At 41.3% G+C, this 23,221-nt stretch overlaps 1 protein-coding gene across 1 annotated transcript; it reads right to left on the reverse strand.

Moving 5' to 3' along the window:
• Positions 1-2,286: 2,286 nt before the first annotated feature.
• On the reverse strand, positions 2,287-23,079 carry GJA10 (gap junction protein alpha 10). The gene is made up of 4 exons (XM_013063744.2): positions 22,981-23,079; positions 6,479-7,931; positions 3,165-3,497; positions 2,287-2,838 (listed from the first exon to the last, which is right to left on the reverse strand). Exons 2-3 carry the CDS (start codon positions 7,913-7,915, stop codon positions 3,459-3,461), a joined length of 1,476 nt encoding a protein of 491 aa, XP_012919198.1. The 5' UTR covers positions 7,916-7,931; positions 22,981-23,079; the 3' UTR covers positions 2,287-2,838; positions 3,165-3,458.
• Between the last annotated feature and the right edge of the window lie 142 nt (positions 23,080-23,221).

The following is a 23,221-nucleotide window of genomic DNA, read 5'->3' on the forward strand; positions in this document are numbered from 1 at the left end:
TGCCTGTGAGAGCAGATAAAAAGGCATTAAACGTAATTTCCTGGCTTCAATGTTGTGCGATAGCTATGCCAAATGTCACCATTGAGGGCAGTTGGGTGAAGGGTATTGTTTCATACAAGAACATGTGAATCTACAATTATCTCAACATAATAGGTCTAATTTAAAACAGAAAGCTAGGGGCACCTGGCTCGCTCAGTCCGTGGAGTGTGTGACTCTTGGTAGGGGTTGTGAGTTTGAGCTCCATGTTGGGAGTAGAAGGAATGAGTAAATGAATGAATGAATGACTAAAACAGAAAGCTAAAAGAAACTAACCAGAGAAAAAGGGGCATTAAACCAACATCAACATACAATGATGAGTAGGGCAAGGAGTTTAGAATTGTGGCTAAGGGAGTAAATACATTAAACTAGAAAATGGTATTTGATCATTTGAGTCCTGGATTTTGATGTAAAGGGAAAGCGAAGTATTGAAGGGCAGGCAGGCTACATGACTAAGAGTTAACACTGGACTGGGGTGGTCTGGCTAAGCTGTCGAAGAGGCCATAAATAATACGTTCTCATGATATCTGAAGAGCTGCTGAGATCTGAGCTACCAGACGTGCCTGGCCTCACCCCATCTGCCAGAGGAGAAAACTAAAAGGTACTGCCTTCCACTGCCTGGGCATTCTACTGAGCCAAGGAGGGCTTCCAGGGAGCATATAATGGGTTTTAGCAACTGTTAGCGAAACAATACAGGCATAACATTGTAGGTGTGAGAGGTCAAATACAGTCCTTTGCCTGAAGATATGAAGTTATTCAATCCATTCTGAAAAAGCAGGTGGGTCTTAGTCCCCAATTTTTCTACTAAGAAAACCTGGTCATTTAGGGGCATCTGGGGTGACACCATGGGTTGGACGTCCGACTCTTGATTTCAGCCGGGTTGTGGGATCAAGCCCAGTATCGGGCTCTGTGCTCAGTTCCAAGACTGCTCAGGTTTCTCTCTCCCTCTGCCCCTTTCCCCTAGTCATGCCTGCATGCTCACGCAGTCTCGCAAATAAATAAATAAATAAATCTTTAAAAAAGAAAGAGGGGCCCCTGGGTGGCTCAGTTGTTAAGCATCTGCCTTCGGCTCAGGTCATGATCCCAGGGTCCTGGGATCGAGCCCCACACTGGGCTCCCTGCTCGGAGGGAAGCCTGCTTCTCCCTCTCCCACTCCCTCTGCTTGTGTTTCCTTTCTCGCTCTGTCTCTCTTCCTGTCAAAAGAAAAGAAAAGAAAACAAGAGGGAAAAAAATCTTAAAGAAACAGAGAGAGAGGAAAAAAAAGAGAAGGAGAAGGGGGGGGGGAGGGAGGGTGGGGAAGGACAGAAAGGAACAAGAGAAACCTGACGGTCATTCGCTACTTTGACCTTCACACTTGCACTTGTACTGGGAGTAACAATCATAGTTTGAAACAGAATGAAGTCACCGTCTGCAGAAGAGGGGCATTCCAACACTGCCCTGCCCCAGATGGGCAGCAGCCATCCTCTTTCCTTCGAACGCGCACCTTCGGAGGGATCTGTATCTACTTCCAGGGTACAGTGAGGACTCCCAGATTGGTTTCCCCTACACCAGTCCCTGCCAACAGTTTTGTTGTATCTCTTTGGGAATAACTAAGCTGTTGTTTCAAACAGCTCTAGAATTTTTCACTCTTCTCCAACCCATCACCCTCCCCGCTCAAGTAGGATGCACTGGCAAGACTGTATTCGATGTTGAACACCCGCCTTGTGATAGGACTCTGAGTGGAATGGGTTTCCAATTGTCCCCATTTAGCACCTTTGCTTTCCAGAGAGATGGGAAAAGCCACTCATCCCACATCCCATTATGTGAGTGTCTTTCCTTTCATTTGATTCGAGAACATGATACCTTCTATCCTCATACCTCTGGCTCCTACAGATCCCAACATACACCTGCCGCTGGCCTGCTCAGTCAGCCAGGAGGAGGCATTACTGGTTCTTCATGGCTGGGGTTTACTCTTCCCCCTTGAAGACAAGTGCCTCCCTGATGCAGCGATCCTCACCCTGAAGCAACAGAAGGAATCCGTCAGAGGCACGCCAGTATATACTGGAAGCATCACGTTTTACACTCACCCTTTAACATGTTGTTTAACTTCTCTTTGTGCTGTATGGTTGATGACCCTGTCAAGGTTTCTGAGGACAAAGGAATTTTAAAGTAAAGGGGAAAAAAGGCTGCCATACAGGCTTCTGAAAGAGTCTCTCAAAATGGCCCTATTGACAGGACGTGACAGAACACCTGCGAGTAAGGAACAGATAGGAGAGTTGAAAGGTCATATATTGTCTTTGGCATCCATACAGAAACAAACATTCATTCAACTAACACTGTACTGCGAGCTGGGCATCCAAGATTTAAAATGCACGGCCCTTATCCTTATAGCTTCCATAGGCTAGTTGGACAGGCAGCTATGCAAATCAATTGTTGCCCAGGGGCTGCGGACTGTCACGGCCAGGGAGCGCACAGCTTCAACGCTTCCTGGCAGGAACCCGAGCCTTGGAGCAGCGAGATCCGGGTTTGTATCCATCTGTAGAGCAGACACTTCAGCCACGCGACCTTTAGCTGTGGGGCATGTTCCTCAGTCTCTTTGAGCTTCCTCTGATCTATAAAGTGGGGATCAACAATAATCTTCCACAGCTGTACAAGGTAGAGCTGATGCATCTTAAGCACCTGGAATCTGGTGTGCCCCTTGGTGGTACCCACTTGGACTTGGCCCCAGCATCATTTTCATCCACCTGGTCTTCACTGGCTCTTCTACCAACTCACTGTGGAACAGCTCATGCCTCTTCATATCTCCACACCTCATTGCCACCTCTGCAAAGTATGGAGACAGAGAAGACTCAGTAGCCATTTGGGCTAGAAGCACAGCCCAGCCCCATCCAATGCTGGGCTCCCCTTCCACAGCATCCCAGGCATTCCCCAGTGTATTGGGGTCCTCCAGAGAGATGGAACCAATAGGAGATCAATCAATCGATTGATCAATCCACCTATCTGTTCAATGGTCCCAACTGCTGCTGTGCTACCGCAGAGCAGGGGTGCTCTCTGCAACGAGCAGGGCACTAAGTCCCACCAGGCTGCTAGGTTGGGGAAGGATAGCCATTTCTCAAGCCTTCTCCCGTCAGAGTGGCAGCAGCTCTTACCCCGAGATTTTCTCTCCTGGTGCACACTTCCTCCCTGCCTCCTCCTGCCTGACACAGCACTGGTAGTGAGGCCAGGTGGGGCAGTGAGAGGTCCATCCAGCCCCATCAGAGGAGAATCTCCTGTGCAGGTGGGCCCAGCTGGGGCCACCCTGTACACACCCATTGCCCAGTGGGTGTCTCTGTGGAGGGAATGGTTCCCACAGTTCTTCTCACAGTTTAAGCTATCAAAAGTGCAACTTTTCTGCCACAGATGCCGGCTGCTCCTCGGTCCATTTTTCTGTCCCCACGCATGAATTATTTTTTCATAATAGATGAAAGTTCTAGAAGCATGTTCTGAAAGAAATACAAAACAAGAGAAACAAAACAAAATAGACTCAAAGGGCTTGCAAAAGTCAATCCTGTCCACCCACCTGGGACTCTGTGTATGTCACAAATACCAGGGGTCCAATCAAAACCCGCTGAGGACAATTCTCCCTAGGTTGACCCAGAGATGAATGACCACAGAAGAGGTTTTATTCCCTGAAAGATATGAATCCCATCTGCCATCTACTTATCCTCCTCCAGTTATTGTTTTTGTCCAAAATCCAGGTCTAAAACTGTCAGTTAACCTTTTCCAAAGCTCCATCTTTGTTCCTTCTACATTTAGCCAGATTTGGGGTTATTTTGTAATGTGGAAGAGAAAAGGGATCCAAATGTGGAATATTCCATTTTGTAATAATCTATCCTTGATCCTAAAAATCTTCTAAACTTAGGCTGCCTTGTGCAGAGAAAGCTAGAAGCAGTAATGAGGTATAGAAAGAGCTCAGGTTGAATCAGATGGGCTTGGAATAAAATTCCAGCTCATTCACTCAACCAATAAACATTAACTTATGTCCCTGCTACGTCCAAGAACTGTGCTTCACCACATCCTAACTGTATGACTTCGGACAAGTGATCTATTTCTTCTCTTCTATTTCTTCTGCTCAGCAGGGAGCCGACTTCCCCCCTACACCCCGCCCTCTCTCTGCCTGCCTCTCTGCCTACTTGTGATCTATCAAATAAATAAATAAATTCTTTAAAAAAAAAAAAAATACCTCACCTAAACACTACCGTCCCTCCCTCAATTCCCTGTCAATACGAAGACTCCTCTCACATGGACAGAGGTAGAATAAAGGGAGAATTATTAAAACTGTCTTGCTGACTTCACAAATATTGGTAAAAGCAGTAACCACTGGCAAGGTTACTCTAAAATACTGAATCTCCACCCTGGCTGCACATCGTAATCACCAGGGGAGTTTAAAAGTACCAATCCCAGGGACGCCTGGGTGGCTCAGTTGGTTAAGCAGCTGCCTTCGGCTCAGGTCATGATCCCAGTGTCCTGGGATCGAGTCCCGCATTGGGCTCCTTGCTCGGAGGGGAGCCTGCTTCTCCCTCTGCCTCTGCCTGCCATTCTGTCTGCCTGTGCTCGCTCTCTCCCCCTCTCTCTCTGATAAATAAATAAAATCTTAAAAAAAAAAAAAAAAAAAGTACCAATCCCAGGGGCACCTAAGTGGCTCAGTCAGTTGAGCGGTGACTCAGTTTCAGCTCAGCTCAGGATCTCAGCATCTCAGAGTTGTGGGATCAAGTAGCACATCAGGCTCCTTGCTCTCAGCCTAGAGCCTGCTGGAGATTCTCTTCCACTCCCTCTGCTCCTCCCAACCCTGGTCTCTCTCTCTCTAATAAATAAATCTAAAAAAAAAAAAAAATACTAATCCCAGGGGCACCTAGCTGGGTCAATCACAGCATGTGACTCCTGATCTTGGGATTACGAGTTTGAGCCCCACATTATGGATAGAATTTACTTAAATATCCTGATGTGCATCCCACCCCCTGAGATTCTGGTTTGACTGGAATTGGATGGGTCCTGGACACAAAGATTTATTAAAGCCCCCAGATGACTCTAACTAACTCATAGCCAGCATCGAAAAACCTGCTGTAGTTTGGTGTGGGTTTCTAAGTAGCCACAGTCTGATCCTAAACATAGTCTCCTGGTTAGATGACTGGTCATGACAAGAAATGAGTATCAGTTTGAAAGAAGTATTATAGGAAAAAATCTAGGAAGGGTGATTCTTCCTCAAGATATGGCTTTAGTATAGTAACAAAATATCTCTAATCTCACAGGAGATATGAAACTGGGGTAGAGACTCAATCATCATAGATTTAATCATTATTAAGAGGAGAAAGCAAGTGTGTGAGCTCAAACAAGTGAGCTCAACTAGGAAGTTCCCCCTCCAAACTTGGAGGAGTTTCTTTTTAATGGAAAAAAGCTGTTAGGAGCAGTGGATAAAGCAAGTGTCATTCTTTTTTCTAGAGTTGAGAAGAATCCACAGTAAATACCCATTGTATGTAAACAATGAGTAGGAAATGTTTATTCCACACTGACTTTTCAGAAAACAGAATTAAAATCAATACAATATTGATTTCGGTCTTTGTGAAATATACCACCAAATATTTGTATATGACTTTTAAATGCCAGAGCTATTAAAACAATGGAGCACATCCTCCTTCCTTAGTGAGACAAGGGCAACTCAAGGTTACAAATGACCCCTCTTCTGATCCATTTTCCACACTGTGACAGAGCTTTCTAAAATGTAACACTGATCCCATCACTTCTCCACAGCACACCCTCTATGGATTCTCCACTGCCTTCCCATAAGACCTCCATGGCTCCTTCTCCAGCATTCCCTCTCCATAGCCTTCCTACTTACCAGTGCCCCAGCCACACATAGCTCCCCAGACAGCCCTGCTGTGTCACACCTCTCAGGCTTTGTGCTGCTCCCTGTACTGGGATAGCCTTCTTTCATGTACCCCAGTCCTCCGAGGTCTTGAGAAACTTACCACATCTTTTCAAGACTCAATTCAAAAGTAACCTCCACTATGAAGCTTTTCCTGACCCATCCATAAAGAATTGACCACTCCTTTCTTTGCCTGCCCACCCCTTCTAATATAGCACCTTACACTTGATGACTTTTGCCTGCTTACCTAACTTTCCTACCCGGACTCTGAGCCCTTTGGATGGCAGAGACACTATTTTATCCATTTATAAACCCAGCACTTACAAGACTGAAGGATATCAAGTAGGTTTTCAGTAAATCCATTTCGTGAATTGAATTTAACTGAATGTATTGAATGACAGGATTTAACTCCATAAATTAACCTCCCTCGCCACCTCTCCCTCTCTTAACACACATATATATACACACCAGGAAGCTGGAAAGTGAAGGCTGAGAAGTAGTCAGGGTGGAAAACCTCTTGCAATAGTTCTGTGTTCAGTCAGGCTGTCTGTCTTTACTTACCATTGATGTTCTATACCCAGTGGCTGAAGGCAGAGGCAAGGGGCTATTTTCCCGGTGCAGAAGGTCCAAGCAAGAGCTATTCCGAGAACTGGAGCTTCCTGAGTCACTGTGCAACTGTCCCTTTTCAGACAGCAATCTGGACAGAAAGCTGGCCTTGCGACTGCCCGGGTGAGATCTGTCTCTCCAGATCCCACTCTTTCTCACACTGCTATCGCTGTCTCTACAGTAACTGTGCAAATCTGTGAGAGGCTCTCCTGAGGTTCGTCGATCCTGGGACTGCTCCCAGGCTCCTGTTGCATAGGATGGGCCGTATCTAGGATCTGTCTCTGTACCTAGCCAGGAGTGGGAGTTGCCGTTTTGACGGACACAGGAAAGGCGTGTTTGCTGTCTAGGGTGCTGAATCTGAGCGCCATCATCCCAGGGACAAGGGCTGTGGACATGGAGCTGTCCACTGTGCTGATCCTTCTCAACCCACTCTTTTTTAACACAGCAAGGGTCTACTTCAAGTTGCATGGGCTGTGAGCTTTGCCACATGGTTTTAGACTTCGGCACATGGACTCGAATGACTTGCTGTTGATTGTTGGCTTGAAGTAGAGAGATTCTTTTAGGCAAGGGAGAGCAAATTATACACTCCTGGGCCACTGAATATTTTTTCAAATGGAATGGGATGCCACTTTCCTTCTCAATGCCCTCATTGCTGGATTTCTCATAAAGTGCCCTCATAATTTTCCTAATTCCAAGATGAAATATTTCCAGTACATTGAGGAACAAAGATATGGCTGCAATGCTGTGCATAAAGAGCATGAAAATTGTCTTCTCTGTGGGCCTGGATACAAAGCAATCCACTGCATTAGGGCAAGGGGGCTGAGTGCATCTGTAAAGGGGATGCACTTGAAACCCATAGAGAATATACTGGCCTATCATGAATGCTACTTCCATCACAGATCTTGTCAAGATGTGTAAGACATAAGTACGCAGCAGACATCCTTTCAGAGGAACTTTATGGATTCTCTTCTGCTCCTCTAACCTCTTCAGCTCTCTATCTATCCTTTGTTGCTCCTCCAGTTCAAGCTCTGGATTCTCCATCTGGACTCGGAGGTGTGACTTTTTCTTCTGCCTCTCCTTCTCAAAGGCCCTGAGTCTATAAAGTGCATGGCCCATATACACCAGAGAAGGAGAAGACACAAAAATGATCTGTAAAACCCAGAACCTGATCAAAGAGATAGGGAAAGCATCATCATAACAGATATTTTTGCAACCGGGCTGCTGGGTATTGCAGGCAAAGGCTGACTGTTCATCATCCCAGACATCTTCAGCAGCCACACCAAGTACCAGCATTCGGAAAATGAAGAGAATGGTCAGCCAGATTTTCCCCACTATAGTTGAATGGGAGTGAACTTCCTCTAAGATGCCACCCAATAAATTCCAGTCCCCCATGGTATGAGACTAATGTCTGAAACATACAGAAAACACTGAAGTTAATAGCACTCATAGACATAATATACAAAGACACAGGCTCATCAATAAACCAGGTTCTTTATTCATGTCAGCAAAGCTATGAAGGATATTCCAGCCCTAATATTTATGGCCCATGCATGATGAAATAGGATACTTCCCAAGAATATGTTTTTGGAAAACAAAAACAAGAAACAAAAAACCAAAGACAGTGCACAATCTGATCCAATTTCCTGCTTACCCTCTCCTCTCCCACATGAGGTGGACTATCATTCCACTGTATGCAATAGCCCTCACATTTGTACAATGCATTCCATCACAAATTGTGTTCATTTTTCTACCACATCAGATGCACATTAACCAGACATCCTATATGGTCTTAACTAAGTCTCACCTTCCCCAGGAAGTTTTCCCTAGCCATCTCAAGTCAGAGTGATTTTTCCCCTTATTGAATACCCACACTATTGTTTATACCACTCATTTGACATTGTGCCTAACAGGAGTTTTGTGATGGTTGTGTTTTCTGTACCTCTTTGTGGAAAGATACACTCTTTGCAGACAGAGACATATTCCACAGCATTTTGTTCTTTGCACACAGAAGGTATCATTAAATAATGGTGGGATGAATTGTCATTCCATTTTAATTCAGTTCCTTGACCTTATCGCTGAGATAATCATCAACAAAAAAACCAAGTAGATCCTCATTATGTATTATACATAACTCCCATTGCAAGTAAAGAAAACAAATCAGCCAAATAAACCCTCTGGAACAGGCACAGCGTAGCAGTAAAAATTAAGCAGACACAGAAACAGTAACAGACATGTGATTATATCCACAAAGCCACATCTGCAACAGCATGTTTTCATAAAAGCTTTGTTAACTTAGAAGAAAAGTGAATATAAACTGCTTCTCTAGTAAGCTTGTGATCTAGGAAAGAATCAAAGCATAGCTGACATGAATAAGTTATTTGGTTTACCCTGAAGAGAAAAAGAATGTTTTGCAAAGTTTGATGAGATTAAAATGTTTGATTGGTTAAAGACTTCTAAGATGCAGATTTCCTGATATTAAAGATATATAGAGAAAAAAACAGGAAAGCATTACTAAGTTAAAACCAGTAATGAAAGTATTTTCCCCTTCCATAATTCATTCATTAAATAATGTTGACTAAATCTTACTATCACCTAGGCATTGTCCTAAATGCCAGGGAATCCAACAATGAACAAGATATACTTCGTCCAGCCCTCACAATACTTAGTCAAAAGTACTCTCACTAACCTATAAAATGGACATTTAGTGAAAAAGAATAGATGAATATCAACTCATAAAAACAAGAGAGGGGAGCCTGAGTAGCTCAGTCAGTTGAGAGTCTGACTCCTGGCTTCTGCTAAAGTCATGATCTAGGGCTGTAGGGTTGTGGGATCAAGCCCCATGTCAGGCTCTGTGCTCAGCCAGGAATGTGCTGGAGATTCTCTTTCTCTCCCTCTCCCTCAACCCCTTCCTCACTCTCTCTCTCTCAAACGAATAAATAAACCTTAAAAAAAAAAAAAAACAAGAGAAAAAAACATAGAATCATTACATTTTCTCTAGTTATCTCTCCAGACATAAAATAAATCCCAGGTGGAATAAAGTATTAAATGTAAAAAAGTCAACTACAAAAGTATTAGAATAAAATATAACATTTTATAACTTTGAAGTACAGCAAGATTTTTTTAAGGACATCAGTGCCAAAAATTGTAATTAAAAAGGTTTTAGATTTATCCAACAAAGTTGAATGGCAAAAGTGGAAATGTCCAGAAGGTATTTGGGTCTAGAGAATAAGAACAACAATGAAAGGTACAAACTAGAGATAAACATTTAAACATTTGTGAATAATCACTGAATAGACAGAAGTCACTTAGGGACAAGACAAAGTGAGCCAATGACAGAACACTGAGAACCAGTATAGGAAAATAAGTTTACAAATAAAAACGAGAAATGACCAAAGTGGAGGAGGGGGACCATGAGTACAGTGTCACTAAAACCAAAGGACAGAGTTTCAAGGAGAGACATAATGCCAAATACACATACACAAACTCCTCTATTTATATAAATTAATTATGGGATATATCACTCTCAGGAATTGGAAAACAGTATTTGTAAAGATGTCAATTCTCCCCCATATTAATTGATACAGGGGCGCCTGGGTAGCTCAGTGGGTTAAAGCCTCTGCCTTCGGCTCAGGTCATGGTCTCAGGGTCCTCGGATCGAGCCCCACATCAGGCTCTCTGCTCAGCGGGGAGCCTGCTTTCCCTCTCTCTCTCTCTCTGCCTCTCTGCCTGCTTGTGATTCCTGTCTGTCAAATAAATAAATAAAATCTTTAAAAAAAATTAATTGATCCATAGATTCAATGTACGATTTTATATCAGAATAAAATAAAATGCTATAAATGTAAATATATATGCATGCATATGTATATGAGGTATACACATGTAACTATATGAGCACAGAGAAAAAAAATACAGGGCAAACACCCAGGAAGTTAATATAGGTTACTGGATGTCTATAGGAGGTTATGAACATAGAGGGGCAAAGAGAGGCAAAAAAGGAAAGGGAAAAAGAATACTCTTCAAAGCAGGCATGAGAGATTTTTACCTAAAGTAAATATTTATGTAAATTTTAACTTGTAGGGGTACCTGGATGACTCAGTTGGTTAAGCCTCTGCCTTCGGCTCCGGTCATGATCTCAGGGTCCTGGAATTGAGCCCTGCATCAGGCTCTCTGCTCAGCCAGGGAGTCCGCTTCTCCCTCTGCCTCTCCATCTCTGATCTCTCTCACTTTTACTGTCTCCCAAGTAATAAAATTTTTTAAAAATGTTTTTTATATAGAAAAAATGTTTTTCTATAGAAGATTTCATTTATTTGACAGACAGAGATCACAAGTAGGCAGACAAGCAGGCAGAGAGAGAGGAGGAAGCAGGCTCCCTGCCAAGCAGAGAGCCTGATGCGGGGCTAGATCCCAAGACTCTGAGATCATGACCTGAGCCAGAGGCAGAGGCTTTAACCCACTGAGCCATTCAGGTGCCCCCCAAAAATGTTCTTTTAAAAAAATTGTCTTACTTGTATATGCATACATATTCATACATAATTTTTTAAAATAAAATTTTAATAGTAGGTATCTCAGAATTTGGGAGGGGTATTAGAGATTTTTATATTTTAGTCTATGTACTTGAAAATTGCTTGAAATTCAAAAATCAGGAATGTAGTCACATATAGTACTTGCAAGTAAAAAAACAGATATTAAAATTTTGGACTTATTCTTCATTAACTGAGGCAATAATTTATTAAGTTTTACCTTCTCAAAGAGTTTAGGTCTTTCTTATTCCTTTAAAAATTTCTGGGGCGCCTGGGTGGCTCAGTGGGTTAAGCTGCTGCCTTCGGCTCAGGTCATGATCTCTGGGTCCTGGGATCGAGTCCCGCATCGGGCTCTCTGCTCAGCAGGGAGCCTGCTTCCTCCTCTCTCTCTCTCTCTCTGCCTGCCTCTCTGCCTACTTGTGATCTCTCTCTGTCAAATAAATAAATAAATAAATCTTTAAAAAAAAAAAATTTCTGGACATTATTCTTTATTAAAAAAATAATTTCTTGGGCACCGGGGTGGCTCAGTGGGTTAAAGCCTCTGCCTGCAGCTCAGGTCATGATCTCAGGGTCCTGGGATCGAGTCCCGCATCGGGCTCCCTGCTCTGCAGAGCAGAGAGCCTGCTTCCTCCTCCTCTCTCTCTCTCTGCCTGCCTCTCTGCCTACTTGTGATCTCTGTCTGTCAAATAAATAAATAAATTCTTAAAAAAATAATAATAATTTCTTTAGGGCACCTGGGTGGCTCAGTCGGTTAAGTGACTGTCTTTAGTTCAGGTCATAATCTTGGAGTCCTGGGATGGTATCCCACATCAGGCTCCCAGCTCCACAGGGAGTATGATTCTCCTTCTGACCTTCTGCCCTCTCTTACTTGCTCTACTTGCTCTCTCAAATGAATAAAATCTTTAAAAATAATAATTCCTTTAGCACTTACAAAAAAATCTAGACCACCTATTTTATATAAAAACCCTGCAATGAGAAAGCTTACTCATTTCATTAACTTATTCTCTATTTGGAAGTCCTAAACCATTTAATGCTTCTTATTGCCACTATCGATTTAAAACCTGTTAATTACTACCTTTAAATAGGAAGTAAAGGAAAACTAGGCCAACATGAAAAACAGAACTACAATCATGCATATTGGCATGCAAAAGCAAAATCCTTAAATATTCCTATGTTTCTTAAAAGTAACTGCTTTTTACCAATAACGACTACAGTCCTAGAAATATTCTTGAATTCTATTATCAAATACTAACTTAGCAACTCCCATGTAAAAACTGGGACTCCTTTCCTGAATTTTATTTCAGATCTTATCTTTCTATACCCATAGGGATTTCCTCTATTTCTCATAAACAAGAAAGTCCACAAATTTATGACTTACCTTATGGGTGGTCAAAAAAATAGTTAACAATCAGGCTCAAAGAACCTTAAAGTTGGACCATGAGTGGCTAATTAGAGAATAATTGCTGCTGGTTGCAGATATAAAGGCTCTGATCAGCTCTGATTCTGGGGCAAAATCCAGAATGAGCACAGTAATTCTGATCAATAGAGTCTAACCTACTTTCTCCCTGGAGGTCAAAATATCCTTTGCGGCTTTGCAATTCTCTTGTAGTATTTTTTTCTAACTGATAACCATGACTGAGCATCTCCTTGTATATCATATTTAGAAATGAAAAGTGAAATAAATGAGAATTTTCCTTTTTTATTTGTGGAGGATTACAGTGATTTGAGTTTTGGGTACACTTCTTCCAACTGACTGCTCTGGGAATCCATGTCACAGATCAATGGGTCATGTCCAATTTTATTTGACAGCTGCCTGGGGTGAATCTTGCCTCATCAAATGTGAACAAGTAACAATGGAGTGACAAACCCAAAGTGTTCTTGCAAATCATGTTAGGTTAAAAGTAGAAACATCTCAAAAAGAGATCAATAGACTGAGAGGGGCTGCACATGTCTGTAAATTAATTGTTCTAGCAATACTCTATTAGGCTGAAATAGGCAGCTCGGAAACTTTCAGTAGGTAATCTGAAAGCCTTAGAAATCTATGTCAGATTTTTGTGGAGAAAGTATCTGAATTCCAGAAAGGTCAAATGACTTGCCCAGTGCAGACAGAGACTAGGTCTCTTAACTCCCAGTCTTGTAACATCTACATTAGTCACATCTCGAGCAGTATTACAGCCATCTCAGAGGGGGTGACAGCAAAGGTATCACTGGAACCCAATGATAACTTCAAATCAGGGCTCCTAATGCACATTTTTTTTTAAGTAGGAGCCCAGCATGGAGCCCAACGTGGGGCTTAAACTCATAACTCTGAGATCAAGACTTGAGCTGAGATCAAGAGTCTGACACTTGGGGTACCTAGGTGCCTCGGTTGAGCATTGAACTCTTGATCTCAGCTCAGATCATGATCTCAGGGTCATAGACTTGAGCCCTGAGTCAGTCTCCACGCTCAGCGGGAAGTCTGCTGGAAATCTGCTTCCTATCCCTCTCCCTCTCCTCCATGTTCTCTCTCTCAAATAAATCAATCTTAAAATTTTTTTGAAACTACATAAAATTACTGTTAGTTTCTAAGTATCATCTAACTATTCTGTTTTCACATATTTAGTTTTGGGGTTTTATTTAAGATTTTATTTTTATTATTTATTTATTTATATGTCAGAGAGAGAGAGAGGGAGCGAGCACAAGCAGGCAGCGGCAGGCAGAGGCAGAGGCAGAGGGAGAAGCAGACTCCCCACTGAGCAGAGAGCCCCATGTGGGACTCGATCCCAGAATCCTGGGATCATGACCTGAGCTGAAGGCAGAGGCTTTAACCCACTGAGCCACCCAGCCATCCCCACATATTTAGATTTAAAGAAAGGATAATAAAAGCTAAACAGCTGAGGTTAAATTTGCACTATCTGTCACACTAGCCTCAAGTATAAATTATCAGAATTAACTAGAAGCAAAAACATATGATGTATTAATATGTGTATTTATATGGTATTGGGCACACTGTCCTAGAAAGCCCTTGACATGTAATTCTAAAATTCACGTGAAGAGTAATGAATGTAATAACTTTAAAGAATCTTGTCAAACATTAAAAAAATCATACATTATGCATAGAATAATTCAGAAGGGTACACAAGAAACTCCTAACATTAGTCACCTCAAGGGAAGGTAACCAAGTGACTGGGAAAGAGGTGGGATGAATCTTGTACACTGAATCCTCTCAACAGCAAATATATTACCTAACTCAAGAAAATAATGTTTAAACTAGGCAATGAAGCAAAAATAAACACAACCATGTCAATTTGTTTTAAAAAAAAAAAAAATCTCCTGCAGATGAATCAATCTGATCACTTCATTCTTTTTTTTTTTTTTTTAAAGATTTTATGTATTTATTTGACAGACAGAGATCACAAGTAAGCAGAGGCAGGCAGAGAGAGGAGGAAGCGGGCTCCTTGCTGAGCAGAGAGCCCAATGCGAGGCTTGATCCCAGGACCCTGGGATCATGACCTGTGCCGAAGGCAGAGGCTTTAACCCACTGAGCCACCCAGGCGCCCCGATCACTTCATTCTTGAAGACTTTTAGCAAGCAGGTGAGTATCTTTAAGGCAGAGGCACAAAGTGGGCATCTCCCCCATAATATCACAGTGACAACTGGAAAGGTCCTGAGGAGGACTAATACCGCCCTGTCCAGTGCTGGGGAGGAGGAGCTCTACCCACTGCCTCATCCCCAACCAGCCCTTAGGCTCAGCAGGAATTAGCACACAAAAGGATGACAACCACTCCCAGAGAGAACAAGCTGTTTTTGTTTTTTCAAAGTTCCTACTTTCTCTCACCAAATTATGTTGAATCTATGAAGTCCCTGACAGGCCCAAGACACACTCTGAGAAACAGAAGTAAACAGTTTACAGAGAACAAATGTCTCACGATAGAGGAAAATGCACATGGAGTGAGTTACTGCCTCTGTACCAGTCAACGGTACCAATACTTACCTTGTCACCTCAATCACAGGTGGCGACATATCCTAGTAGGAGGGGTTGTTGGTTTTCTGCAAGCAGCTGTAAAACATTGGGACTGGGAAAGCTGGCATAGCACCAGTGGAGAGAAAGTATAAGTAATATAGGTAATATAGGAAAGCGGCAGCAGAAGAGGAAAGTTCATTTGCAACATGTCCCTTTTCTGCTAATGAGATTCAGAAGGACTTACCATGAGAAAGAAAGAGACTGCCAGGAAAAAAATGTGAGAAATGAGGGGTGCCTGGGTGGCTCAGTGGGTTAAGCCTCCGCCTTTGGCTCAGGTCATGATCTCAGGGTCCTGGGATTGAGCCCCACGTCAGGCTCTGTGTTCAGCGAGAAGCCTGCTTCCCCTCTCTCTCTGCCTGCCTCTCTGCCTACTTGTGATCTGTCAAATAAATAAAGTCTTTAAAAAAAAAAAAAAGGGTGAGAAATGATAGGAACTGGGTTAACCTATCAGGTTCCTAGCAAAGAATTTGGCATTCTTCAGACAAAAGGTATTAATTACCATGCCAAAAAAATAATGACACCAGTTACAGAAAAACAGAACCGCAAAATAAAAGGTCAAGATGAGTGACTTTCAAAACACTGTAAAAGCAGAATCTAAAGTCAACTGCTGTTAGGAATTCCACTTTGGAAAATGGTAAAAAGAGGCACTCTGGCTGAAGCCAGTCAGGATTGAGGGCCAAGACTTACCTACTGCACATCCCTACTCCCCGCAGTCCAAAGACTTGCCTGAAGAGTTCATTTTGAAGTCTTGTTTTAAAAATAATCCCTCGGGGTGCCTGGGTGACTCAGTGGATTAAAGCCTCTGCCTTCTGCTCAGGTTGTGATCCCAGGGTCCTGGGATTGAGCCTCATATCGGGCTCTCTGCTCAGCAGGGAGCCTGCTTCCTCCTCTCTCTCTGCCTGCCTCTCTACCTACTTGTGATCTCTGTCAAATGAATAAATAAAATCTTAAAAAAATTAAAAAATTAGAAAATAAAATAAAAGTAATCCCTCTACTTGCATAAGGAAAAGAAAATCCAAAGATGGTGAATTTCAGCAGGAAAACATTTATTCTTTTTTAAAGAAATCTTTGGATTTTATTACTTACATATTTATTTATTTGTTTTTGAGAGAGGGAGCGGCAGAGCACATGCACAAGAGAGGATGGAGGAGGAGCAGAGGGAGAGGGAGAGAATCTTTAGCAGCTCCACACTCAGCGCAGAAACCAACACAGGGCTAGATCTGACCACCCGGAGATCACGATTTGAGTGAAAACGGAGTCAGAGGCTTAACTGACTAAGCCACAGACGCTCCAGGAAAAACATTTAAAAAGTAGCAATTCCAGGCTAAAGTTTAACGCGTGACCCATTATGTTTTTCCTTTTCTTTTCTAAAAGATTTTACTTATTTATTTGACAGAGAGAGAGATCACAAGTAGGCACAGAGGCAGGCAGAGAGGGGGGAAGCAGGTTCCCTGCTGAGCAGAGAGCCTAATGCGGGGCTGGATCCCAAGACCCTGGGATCATGACCTGAGCCAAAGGCAGAGGCTTTAATCCACTAAGCCACCCAAGTGCCCTATGTTTTTCCTTTCTAAAGAATTTTATACTTTTTTACCACATACACTTTGCTTCAATGAAGAAACAAATTTGATAAATGAAGATGCTTCAAACATCTTTTGTATTTTAATCCTATGTGAGTTAAAAAAAAAAATACATCTGACTTTAATTATCAGGGCATTTTTGGGAAGAGTCATTTCATAAATGATCTCTTTAAATCTTGCCAGTAAGGATTTTAAAGTTTTGAATAATACTCACCTTCAAATTCTATTACCATTTACCATTTAGTTTCTCGGTGCTTTTTTTTTTTAAGATTTTATTTATTTATTTGAGAGAGAGAGACTATGAGAAGGGGGAGGGTCAGAGGGAGAAGCAGACTCCCCACCAAGCAGGGAGCTCGATGTGGGACCCGATCCCAGGACTCCAGGATCATGACCTGAGCCGAAGGCAGTCGCTCATCCAACTGAGCCACCAAGGTGCCCTCTCAGTGCTTTTTAAAAGGTCGTTCTAAGGAGCATGAAATTAGATCCCACCTTCCACTTGTAAAAACTGTCTATGACAAAAAAAGGAAGGAAGGAAGGAAGGAAGGAGGGGAGGAGGGGAGGAGGGAAGGAAGGATAAAGTTCAATGACAATGCCAACCTCAGATTAATGAATGTATGAGATGCAGAGATAACCATCTCATATTTAGGAGACACCACTGCTTAATAAACAGAGTGCTTTCCTCTCACCTTCAGCCAGGTGTCTCTCCCAGGATGTGTGCTCATGAACCTAATTTAATTAACTACTTTGGTTCTTAACTATGTAACCTTAAGAATTTACAGGTATGCTTGCACATGTATGAAATGATGTGTATGAAGTGATTCATTACAGTATTGTCTGCATCTGCAGAAGACAGGAAACACCAGCATGTCCATCAACAGGGAACTGGTTAAATAACTATGATAAATTCACACAATGGTGTATTTCCAGCTATACAAAAGCACACATTGGTATAGTTCCAGCTATACAAAAGAAAAAGAAAATGTACAGATATGGGACATTCTCCATCATCTATTATGAAATGAAAATAGCAAGGTGCATAATTCTAAAAGGTGTGTTATCTTTTTGTAAGAAAAGGGAAAAAATACGAAATGAAAATGTATACAGTAGTAGTGAAAATATACACAAGAAATTAATATGAGATTTCCCTAATAGGGTGGACAAAGAAAAAGACAGGAGCAAGACTCAGAGGGATACATTTGATATCTTCTTGATTTTTAAACAAAACAAATGTATTATCTACCCAAAAAATTCAATTAAATTCAGAAGTAATTTACCCACAAGAAGCTGAACGCATGCCTTCCTCAACTCTTCTCTGCCTTGGCATCCTTCAAGGACCATATCATACAGCACTTCCTTTATGTTGCCCCAACTTGTTGCTTGTCACACTAGTATACCACTTCTCACAGTTAGTTGGGTATCTGTCTTCCCAGGAAGCTGATCCTTCAGAGGAAGAATGATTCATCTTTTTATCACCAGCTCCTCTCACAATGTCAGGACTTAGGCCCCTCAATATATATTTTTAAAATATACCTCAAGTGCACTGAATCAAATCAATCCTAATCCTCAGATCATGGAACACTGTCATTGTTCTACCATGCATGGCTCTTTTTAAAAATTTATTTTTAACAGGGCGCCTGGGTGGCTCAGTGGTTTAAGCCGCTGCCTTCGGCTCAGGTCATGATCTCAGGGTGCTGGGATCGAGTCCCGCATCGGGCTCTCTGCTCAGCAGGGAGCCTGCTTCCCTCTGTCTCTCTCTGTCTGCCTCTCCATCTACTTGTGATTTCTCTCTGTCAAATAAATAAATAAATAAAATCTTTAAAAAAAAATTTATTTTTAACAATAAAGTGAACATCCATGTACCCACACCAAACTGAGAAATAGAACACTGACACCAAATGTTTATGTAGATGCCTCTTTCCTAACCCTTCCTTTGCCTTCCTGAATCTAGACATAGACCTTACAGCCTTCACAAAAATTAACTCAAAAATGGATCATAGACAATACACTTGTCACCATCTTGTATGAAGGCTACCTACATCAATTTTCCTGTCTTCCGTCATCATCTAGACCACATGGTCTAGACAGTCCTGACATCCCAGAACATCATACTGGGCTACAACATGCTTATGGATCTGATAAACAGGTAGCAAGTATGGTAGATGCTTTCATAATAAGACATGCAAGCCACAGCATAGGATATAAACCCCCATCAAAATGAAGGGGCCTGCCACCTCAGTGGCTTCTGGAGGTCTATCCCTTGCAAAGTGAAAAGATATGTTGCTATCCTTCGCACTCAACCGAAAAACAAAACCCATGTTTGATAAGCCCTTATGAATTCCAGAGGCCATTTGATGTGCTATGCTGGCCCCCTGAATGATTAACCTGTAAGGCTGTCAGTTTTCACTAGGGAACACAGAAAAGGCTCTGCAGCGAGTTCAAGCTGTAGTACAAAAACAGTGCAAGATCCCAGCAAATCGGATGATACTTAAAGAGACTACAGCTAATAAATATGTTGCATGAATTCTCTGTTGAGCCTCAATAAGAGAATCCGAGGGCATACCTCCAGTGTTTTATAGCAAAGCTATGCTCTGCTAGAGCCAGAATGCCTAACCATGGGTAATCGAGTAACCAGGTTACCCAAATCGCCTAAAATTAACCAGATTTTATCTGACCCATCCAACCACAAAGTTAGGCACAAAAAGCAGCATTCATCACTAAGAGGAAATGTTATAGAAATAAGCAGGCTGAAGCAGATCTGGGAGATAAAAGCTCCATAAGCAGGTAGCTCAGACTCCTTTAATATGAAATACTGTACGCAGTATGTAATACTGCTTCTCCTCACTCGATCCACACCTCTGGCCTCAGGTACAGCTGCTTATAACCAGTTAACTGAGGAGAAAAAGATTTGGGCCCGGTTTCCAGGTGTTTCTACAGTACATGCTAGCACAAGCCAGAAGGTGACTGCTATAATATTACAAGTCCAATCAGGACAGGATGAAAATGGGAAAATTTCCCCAAGGATGGGGATGGGATGGGGCATAGAATTTTAACAATATATACAGTTGTCTCCTTCACTTAGAGAGAGAGGGCCAAAACTAGAATCCATTCAAGGACAGTGGTAAAAGGCTTGACTGGATGGTTAAAGACTTCAAGAGAACATAATAGGATATATGACAAAATCTAGGGAAGCAGCAATGTGAATGAACTTCTAACATTATACAGAGTGTCCCATGTGAATACTCACAAAAGGTATCTACTTGTAGAAGAGAATCTCAACGATGAGATGGACAAGAGAATACATTCTGGAAACAAGTCTCTTTCCCTGACAAACCCAGTGCTTACTTTCGTGTAAAAATGGCCATATGGCAAGAAAGCAAGCTTTGTATGAGCTCAGCAACATAGACTTATCACCAAAGCTGTTTTGGGTACCTCCACTGTATAAGGCTTAACCTCTCAACCACCAAGTCAAAGCTGAGTCCAAATATGGACTAGCCAACTACTCAGTAGCAGGTGTATTACATCAGACTGACTGTTCATGAAGGAGGTGACACTCATATTCTTAGAATCGCATTCCGGAATACCTGTTCACCATTATTGCATTCCACACATTTTCTGTTCAAGAAACTCATTTCACAGCAAAATAGGTCCAGCAAATGGGCTTATGCCCATGAGTTTCACAATATCATCATATACCTCGCAGACAAACAGAAAAAGAACACTCTGCAATGCATTTTATGAAGCCAGCATAATAATCTGAATACCAAAACATGACATTAAGAAAGAAAAATTTTAGATCTCACTCCGTCCACCGAAGCAGAAAATCCTAAACAAAACATTAGCAAATCAAATCTAATATTATATAAAGAGGATCTAATATATCACATTAAAGTTAGGCTTCTTCTGAGATTACAAGGTCTGTTTAATACTTAAAAACACAATTAACATTTACAAAATAAAGTAACATTTTAATAGAAATAAACATCGATTCATGATTTTTTAAAAAAAGAATCTTTAAAAAAAAAGAATCTTTTAGGAATGGCTTAATCTGTAGAGTATCCTTTTTTTTTCAATTCACAGGAAGCCTCATATTGATAAATTATACTTTTACACTATGAGATCAGGAATAAGACAAGAACGTTCATTCACTATTATCAATTCTAAATATAACTGTATTAGAGTTCTTAGCCAAAAATATGTAAAAGAGCCTGGGTTCAATGGGTTAAAGCCTTTGCCTTCGGCTCAGGTCATGATCCCAGGGTTCTGGGATCACCCGCTTATCAGGCTCTCTGCACAGCAGGGAGCCTGCTTCTCACCCCCTCTCTGCCTGCCTCTTTGCCTACTTGTGATCTCTGTCTGTCAAATAAATAAATACAAATCTTTAAAAAAAAAATGTAGAATAAAAAAAAGGTTTAAATATTATAAAGGTGGGGCGCCTGGGTGGCTCAGTGGGTTAAGCCGCTGCCTTCGGCTCAGGTCATGATCTCAGGATCCTGGGATCGAGTCCCACATCGGGCTCTCTGCTCAGCAGGGAGCCTGCTTCCTCCTCTCTCTCTGCCTGCCTCTCTGCCTACTTGTGATCTCTGTCTGTCAAATAAATAAATAAAATCTTTAAAAAAATAAAAAATAAAATAAATAAAAATTTAAAAGATTATAAAGGAAAAAATAAAACTGATTTCGTACAGAAAATTCAAAAGAATCTACAAATTTTGAACACATATGATAGTTTAGCAAGTCTCTAGTCAAGTATATTTCTGTATACCAAAAGAAAATGAAATCATTTACTATAGGATCAGATACTAGCAAACACTAAGAAAACTCTAATGAAAAATATGCAAGACATACACATACACACACATCATTATTTAAATAAATTAATTTCAATAAATGGGATATACCATGCTCAGGGATTAGAAAATTCAACATTGTAAAGATGTCAGTTCTTCCCAAATTAATTGATTCATAGCTTCTATGGAACTTGATAAACTGATTCTAACACATATGTAGAAATGTGAGGAGCCAAATATATCTATTACAATGGTGAGGAAAGAAAGTGATAGAGTTTGTCTGCTGAATATCAAAACTTACTCCAAAGTTAGGAAGGTATAAAAGTTTAAAAATGTTGAACTTTAAAAATCAAAATATGGCACTGAGAAAAGTAGTAGTTCCATGAAGTCCCACAAAGTGAATACTTGTATATACTGCCTTTTTTTTCTTTCTTGTCCTAGTCACACTTCACCAAGGTATCTAACGACTCTTACTGCTTAGCTCTTGTACTATCTCCTGGGCTTCTTTTTTGCTATTTTCTCCAAAAATGTTTACAATGTGGACTTCTGAATGGTAAAACTTAATGTTTTTATTAAGGCTCTCACGTTTGAATAACTTAAATAGATGTAAAACTATAGGTCCAATACTTAAGAAGTTTTTCTTACAGCGAGTTTTGTTCTTGAAAAGCCTGAGGTCAATCTGATTCTTGTTCTTTATACAAGAAAAAAAAATTATGAGAAAACTTTTTAGATTTTTCTCATTATCTGTAATACTCTTAAATTTCAGTATGTGTCTAGACGTGGGTACTTTCCTCTTCTTTGATACTTTATGGCCCTTTCAATCTTCAATTTTTTTCTTATCCTGGACCCCTTTTGTTACTTGAATGTTGGCCCATCAACTTCTGTCCTTCATCTGACTTAAATCTGTATCCATGTTTGCTTTTTTCTTCTTCTTCCTTTTTTGTTGTTTTGTTTTGCTTCTTTCTGGGAGTCAATTTTCCAACTCCCTAATTTATTCTTCAGCTGTATTCATTCTTTTTTTTTATTCCATTTATGTTATTTTAAATCCTATGGTTTTTATGTTTCTACTTGGGTTATTATTTCTTATTCTTGTATCACATTGCTAGTCTTCCCTTTATTTCTTTTAATGTTTATGGGCTTAATTTTAGAGCCTAATGGTCTTATGTAATGGGAGTTTTCTTTTGAACCAGTGGCACCTCTTAACCACTTTACTTTGGCCTATGAACTCACTTACCTAGTAGTACGGGTTCTTCTGAGTGATAGTATGCTCTGGGGAAAGACTGAGGGCCAGCCCTCTGGGCTATGTTGGGGGTTCAAAGAGAGGAAGGAAGAGAAACCCTTACACTAGAAACCCCTAGTGGATAGTCCCATCACTACAAAAACCACTGTAAATTATTTCAGTTTGTTATCTACCAAGTAACCCTTCAGATCAGAGCTCCCTCTCAGACACCATGGGAGAAAGGGCAATTTTCTAAGGCACTTCCTAGAGTCTAGGGCCGACAGTGCAACCCACCAGTCCTGAGTCTGGAGGGGGAGGAGTGAACAAATAATGCACAAGCTAGTCAATCCTTACCTGTCTTCCCCAAATCTTCACCCAAAAGGGCTTTTTGCTGCCAGATTTTATCTGTGAAGACACCTGCAGGAGAGGTCTGGTTCACTGTACTAGTACCTGCTGTGAGAAAGCAGGCAAAGGCAACTGGTTTTCTCTAATGAATCTACTCACAGTCATTCAGCCAGCCACACCCCCACCAAGAACCACTTCGAAACAGCTCCCATGTCTCCTGGGAGTTCTTTTTTTTTTCTCTTTTAATCAT

The sequence above is a fragment of the Mustela putorius genome, unplaced genomic scaffold, assembly GCF_011764305.1.
Source record: "Mustela putorius furo isolate JIRA1106 unplaced genomic scaffold, ASM1176430v1.1 tig00000166_pilon_pilon_pilon, whole genome shotgun sequence".
Lineage (NCBI taxonomy): Eukaryota > Metazoa > Chordata > Mammalia > Carnivora > Mustelidae > Mustela > Mustela putorius.

Bases quoted from the DNA above. Each gene is read 5' to 3' on its own strand.
- GJA10 (XM_013063744.2), bottom strand. From the start codon at position 7,915: ATGGGGGACTGGAATTTATTGGGTGGCATCTTAGAGGAAGTTCACTCC. The intron at 3,498-6,478 runs GTAAGTAAAGAC...TATTTCTTTCAG, and splicing joins CTGGGTATAGAACATCAATG to AACATGCTTCTAGAACTTTC.